This window comes from Mus pahari, chromosome 7 (assembly GCF_900095145.1).
Source record: "Mus pahari chromosome 7, PAHARI_EIJ_v1.1, whole genome shotgun sequence".
NCBI classification, from domain to species: Eukaryota; Metazoa; Chordata; class Mammalia; order Rodentia; family Muridae; genus Mus; species Mus pahari.
In genome coordinates this window covers 65,461,076-65,467,361 of record NC_034596.1, presented here as the reverse complement: position 1 = coordinate 65,467,361, position 6,286 = coordinate 65,461,076, and the positions used below count along the sequence as shown (strand labels likewise).

Sequence of the window (6,286 nt, the reverse complement as noted above, 5' to 3'; positions counted from 1 at the left end):
CAAAATCTTGCTGGCATATGCAATAGTGTCTGAGTTTGGTGGCTGATTATGGGATGGGCCCCCAGGTGGGACAGTCTCTGAATGGTCCATCCTTTCGTCTTAGCTCCAAACAATAAAGTCATTCTTTTTCTTTTTATTTATTTATTTATTTATTTTGGTTTTTTTTGAGACAGGGTTTCTCTGTGTAGCCCAGGCTGTCCTGGAACTCACTCTGTAGACCGGGCTGGCCTCGAACTCAGAAATCTGCCTGCCTCTGCCTCCCAAGTGCTGGGATTAAAGGCGTGCACCACCACACCTGGCTCAATAAAGTCATTCTTAATCCCCTTCTATCTCTGTTTCTCTCTACAGGGACTCACTATCACAGCCCTGGCACCAAATGTACTCTGTAGAGCGGCTGGCCTCAAATTCACAGTAATCCACCTGATTCTGTGTCCAAGCGCTGCGATTAAAGGCGTGCCACCATGCCTAGCCCTCCTCTTTAAAAACATAGGAAACAGTACATATGATTTAAACAAGTTTTTTAAGATGAAAAGACATGACCCAATGTAATTGTCAACTATTTGTTCACAGGATGAATACAAAGTGGAGAAAACTGCTTATATTTCAGTTCTTCTAGAAGTCAAATTATACCAAAGCAATTTCGACCAATAGAGTTTAATTTAAAATAATCAAATATAAAGCTATTGAACTATGAAGTACATTTTTCTTAGCATTTGCACTGGTGTACTTTGAATGGAGCCAAGTGAATATTTTCTTAGGCTGAGTACAAGCACATTAAATGTTCTTAAACTACACTTTCAAGTTTTAAAAAAGTTACAAGGTAGGCTGGGGAGATGGCTCAGTGGGTAGAAATAATTGCTTACCCAAGCATGAGGGTCTGAGGTCAAATCCCACCAACCATGTGAACAAACTGGTCACAGCTGCACATGCCTATGCCCAGCATTCAGGGATGGAGACAAGCAGTCCTAAAGCTCACTGGTCCAGCTTACTGTCTAGCTCAGCGTGAGGCTCTCTCAAGTGATACCATACTGAACAACAGGAAATTCCTCAACAGTTTTCACTGGCTTTCACATGCGCATGGGCACTGACTGACACACACATGCATACACATAAATTACAAAGAGATTTTTAATTAACCATGTCTTTAACTTTGGTTACAATTTTAATATTGACAATACATCTGATTTTTCTTTAATTATATATCATGTTTCTCTTGATTGTAAGGTTCCACTAATTTTAGATGTCTTTTTTTTTTTTTTTTTTGTTTTGTTTTGTTTTTTTCGAGACAGGGTTTCTCTGTGTAGCCCTGGCTGTCCTGGAATTCACTNTGTAGACCAGGCTGGCCTCGAACTCAGAAATCCNCCTGCCTCTGCCTCCCGAGTGCTGGGATTAAAGGCGTGCGCCACCACGCCCAGCTTAGATGTCATTTTGATCTTACATTTTTAGGAGAAAATTGCACTTCTCACATTAGTTAAAACTAAAATGAGAAAATATACATAAAATGAGAAATACATAAAAATATTGTGTATTGAGGGTTGATTTTTGTTTCCTACAAGTTTTAAGAGAAATATTAAGCCTGTCGAATTAAGTATGCACAGTGGAGAGAGTAAATAAAATTGAGTAAGAATATTTTGTTAGGAGAGAAATCATGGGGTAGAGAGATGGCTCAGTGGTTAAGAGCACTGGCTGCTCCTGAGTTCAATTCCCAGCAACCACATGGTGGCTCACAACCATCTGCAATGGGTTTTGGTGTATCTAAAGAGAGCAGTGGTGTACTCATATACATTAAATAAATAAATAAATTTTTTAAAAGGAGAAAACTCATTTTTAAATGTTTTAAAAGCTTCATTGTAACTGGGTGGTGATGGTGGCGCACGCCTTTAATCCCAGCACTCAGGAGGCAGAGGCAGGCAAATCTCTACATTTGAGGCCAGCCTGGTCTACAGAGTGAGTTCTAGGACAGCCAGGGCTACACAGAGAAACCCTGTCAAGAAACCAAACCAAACCAACCAAAACCTGTGCATTGTATGTGTGCATTTTCCTTTTGCTGTATCTCAGGCTAGGCTTGAACTCATTACATAGGCCAGATTGGCTTCATCTGCGTGGCAATTCTTCTGTTCCAGCTTCCCATGTCCAGTGTGTAATGTTCTGTTTCTAAAATATCTTACAAATACATGACATGTTGATACATACATGCATACCAAGCTAAGTGCCACTAAAGTCACTTCTTTGCATGTACATGGTATGAATGTGACATTAAAGAAAGGGTTCAAAGATAAAATAATATTTTTTTTAAATCCTGAGTTCTTACCTCTTCCATCTTCTTGTTGTATGTGTCCTTGGCAGTTGCAACAGCTGCTAAATTGTTAGCCTCGGCTGTGGCCTTGGGACAAAGTATATGTTATAATGTAAAGTGGAGTCATATACATTAGATCATCACATGCAAGAAATGTAGCAGGACCAGCCATCAAGGAACTGAAACAAGTGTTTCTACTGCACCTTTAAATTACTATTAACTTTTAAAAGTTGCATAAAACCAAGATTTTTTTTTTTTTACTTATTAAGCCATAATGCTAAATGAATGTTCATTTGGATACCTTTTTCTCTTTTAGTCCTATCTCATTTTTTTTTCAACTTAATGTCTTTATTAAATAATTTAATTCTCTATTAAATAATTCTAATCTCTGAGATCAAACCATTCCATGCTTGCAGTTTATAAAGAAACTATAGTAAATACTTTCAAATTATTTGTTGAAGGAATTCACACACTCGTGGTGTGTCTCCTTCCAACCATGATGGCTGACTGTGTATATTTGTTTTGAATAGTTAAAGATTTATCTGAAGACTGTAGGTATTGTCTGACAGCATTGCCCCACCCCCCATATCTGTCTGTCTTCGGTTCTCATCCTCATCACTGACCAGTGAAATCTACTTTGTGAGTCTTATCTCAATAACCATGGTGGGACCCAGTGCACCAGCCAGAACATGATGAGTCTGTTTCTAAACAGGGTCAGTATAAAGAGGAAAAGTCTTTGGAACAATGAATCTCAATCTAAGTAAAGCTGTTGTGAGCATGGGGAATGTTCTGGTGGACACATGGATAGGTGGTTAGGCAAGGGGTGTTCAGGTGATTATGAGCAGGAAAGCTTGGCTTTAGAGATAAATGTTTTTAGATACCATGACTCTCTGCAAATACGAACCTGTAACATGGACTTGGGATGTGGCAACTCTTCACCTTGGTAGATCTTTATGTATGCCTGAAACAAAACAGCCAAGGAAAGCCTCAGGTCAGCAGTTTCATTCAACATTTCTCCTCTTAGGTTGTCTTGACAGCTTAAAAATATTTTCAGGAAGTAGTCTTTCTTTCTTTGCTTTTTCAGCTAAAGCTATTCGCTCCTTCTGAAACGCTCTCTCACACTCATAGCCACATGCCAATGCTGCCCTTCCTCAGAAAGGCTCCATTCTTCTCTCTTCCAGCTTTCCCCAAACCCCTCCAATAGATGAGCCTCCCTTGTCCGGGCCTGTGCCCTTCTGTCAGCAGAAGCTCACAGGGCTGACCTGAAGTCCTGAATCCAAACTGTAAGTCTGACTACAGGGTTAGACCAGAATTTCAGAGAAAGTCGTTGTTCAAAGTGATAAAGGAAAATAGATCACACAAAAAGACATTTGAGATGGTAAAATACCAATTTTAAAAATTGACATTTAATCTTGAAGCACTTCACAAATCAAGCTAATGTCTTCATTAAATATATGATGTTTGAAAAGGGCATTTATTAAAGTCAAGAGGTAAATACAAATTTAAAGTAATTCTCTTAAAAATTCCAATGGTACAGGTAACAGTCTAGAAGAATCTTTTTCAGGAAGAAAATATAGTTGCTTTCGGACAATCTTAAAGGTGAAATTCTGCACGGGGAGACTCTGAGAAGCACCCCCATAAAGGTTTGTTCAACTCTTTGAAACATTTTCATTTTGAGTATAGTTCCTTCCTCAAAAAGATTTTATTTCCTCACAAGGTGACTTCTCTTAGGTGTGTCATAATTTTTAGGGGCTTTTTATGGGTGCCTTACATAAGTCTGCCCATGGAATTTTTATGTGACGGACATATATTCTAGTGCACGGCAGGGGAAGCGCTCACAAGAGCTCTAGAACGGAGCAGTACCTTGAAGTACTCCAGCAGACCTCGGCAGGTGATTTTATTCCCATTGATCTCTTTAATATCTAGGCGCTCAGGACTCAGGAGCCACGGAATCAGTATTTTCAAGTTTTTGATGAATTCGTCATCTATTTCTACAATTAAAGGAAGTTTACCATTACTTTAAAAATCCAGTCCAATCCTCCGTGCTCCAGAATAACCCTCTTTGCTGCCTCCATTGCCCTGGTCCCCGTGGCAATGCCGCCACTCACTTCCCCGTAATATAGCCACTCTGGACACCTGCTACTAGGGAGTCATTCTTTTTGACACATCTCCACTCCAATTACATGACTCATATCTATAAAGTATTTCTTGACATTAAATGTTAAACATATTTTATACCCACTTATGCAAGCATTTCATGTAGCCTGAGACCTTTAGGGTCTGACTTATGGTATGTATAGAGGCTCAAAAAGGAGGGAAGCTGGGTGTGGTGTGTGCACCTATAATTCCAACTACTTGTAGAGCTGGGGCAGAATCATGTGAGTCCTGGTGTTAAGGTCTGGCCTGGTTAATAACAAACCCAGGCCCTGCCCCAGGGTCTCACTATGTTGGTTTATGATTTGCAGGGCTCCCCTAATCTCTGTCTTCTAGAAGCTCAGGCTAGAGGTGTATGTTACCACACCTGTTACCAGGTGGGTTGAGGGGTGTATATTTTAGATGTGATTGAATGTAGCTGGTCTCTAACTTCTTATGTAGCCAAGGCTTTGAACTAACTCCTCTTCCCCCTCCTAACTTCTGGGTTTGTAAGTATGCACCATCAAGCAAGCTCAGACCACACTGGTAACAAAAAAGGATGGGCCAGGTAATTCATGGCTTGTAATGCATTGACTTCAAAAACAGTCCCAAATTCTCCTGTTTCCTGTGCCTGCATTAGAAGTATAGAAAGCTGTGAGTTCAAGCTTAATATACAGACCTAGTAAAACTACAGAATGTAGATGGTCAGATAAGTCCTATATACAGAAAACTTTGTAAGTCATTTTAAATACATGGGATAATGTGCATACTATGTATATGAGGTATGACCAGTGAAATAATTAGTATACTATATGTAGAATATATGTTCTTCTAAAATATCTATATAATAAAGTTTTCTCCTTATAAAACCATATATATGCATATATATGTATATATATGTGTGTGTGTATATATGTGTATATATATACATATATATATATGTATGTATAAATATATACCCTTTCTACTCAAACCTTTTCTTATGAAATTGGAATGGAAAAAAAATATACCTCGGTCTACTACACCAGAAAGCAACTAGCATATTTTGGCATGATGTGCTCTGAAGAGAGTGTCAGACATCTCTGCTTTGCCCAAAAGCATTGCTAACAATTCCAATTATGGGTCTCGAAAATAATAGATACAAGTAGTGACTTCTTACAGATATTAGATGACCATAGTAAATTCACAATTTACTTAAATTCTGGAACATTCTTAGATAAGTTCCGATCAGTTTGCAGAGGGCTCTGTTCGTGTTCAGTAGATATGTGTCGGGGGACAAACACTCAAGATGGCCCTATATTTTCATCATTTCTTCAGGAAGTTTTGTCTCAAGAGAGCAAAAGGAATCCAGGGGCTGGGCCAATGTGGTTACCAAAAACACACTTCACAATGTATGCTTCATAAATAACTCCACAGAAAAGGTGCACTAGCATAGGATTTGGTCATAAACTAACAAAGGAAGGTAATTTCCTAAGAGTACCTGCCAAGCCACTAGAAATGTCCTTTTCTCTTTAGAAGGAACTGCATAGCATTTGACTCTGAAATCTAACTGCTTCTAAGGAAGCTGTGTTCTGTGTAACTCCTTGCTAATTAAAAGACTATTTATGACGCTAGTGGTCAGTAAAAGCTAGTTGGATGTCATATGAATGAACATGACTCAACAGTTTTGACCTCTGGTTTCCAGTATGGGAAGTTCTTTCATTTATAGCTGTTAAATTGCATCATAACATTTTTTTTTAAAGATTTATTTATTCATTATATGTAAGTACACTGTAGCTATCTTCAGACACTCCAGAAGAGGGAGTCAGATCTTGTTACAGATGGTTGTGAGCCACCATGTGGTTGCTGGGATTTGAA

At 38.8% G+C, this 6,286-nt stretch overlaps 1 protein-coding gene across 3 annotated transcripts in view; it reads right to left on the bottom strand.

Annotated features, from left to right (window-relative positions):
- The window catches only part of Atl1 (atlastin GTPase 1), a 73,868-nt gene that overhangs the window by 5,770 nt on the left and 61,812 nt on the right, over positions 1 to 6,286 (bottom strand). For all 3 annotated transcript variants that reach the window (XM_021202110.2, XM_029540940.1, XM_029540939.1), the window contains 3 exons: positions 4,160 to 4,287; positions 3,201 to 3,257; positions 2,312 to 2,383 (listed from right to left, as the gene is read on the bottom strand). In XM_021202110.2, coding sequence (XP_021057769.1) covers positions 2,312 to 2,383; positions 3,201 to 3,257; positions 4,160 to 4,287 — 257 coding nt within the window. The remainder of the gene's footprint in view (positions 1 to 2,311; positions 2,384 to 3,200; positions 3,258 to 4,159; positions 4,288 to 6,286) is intronic.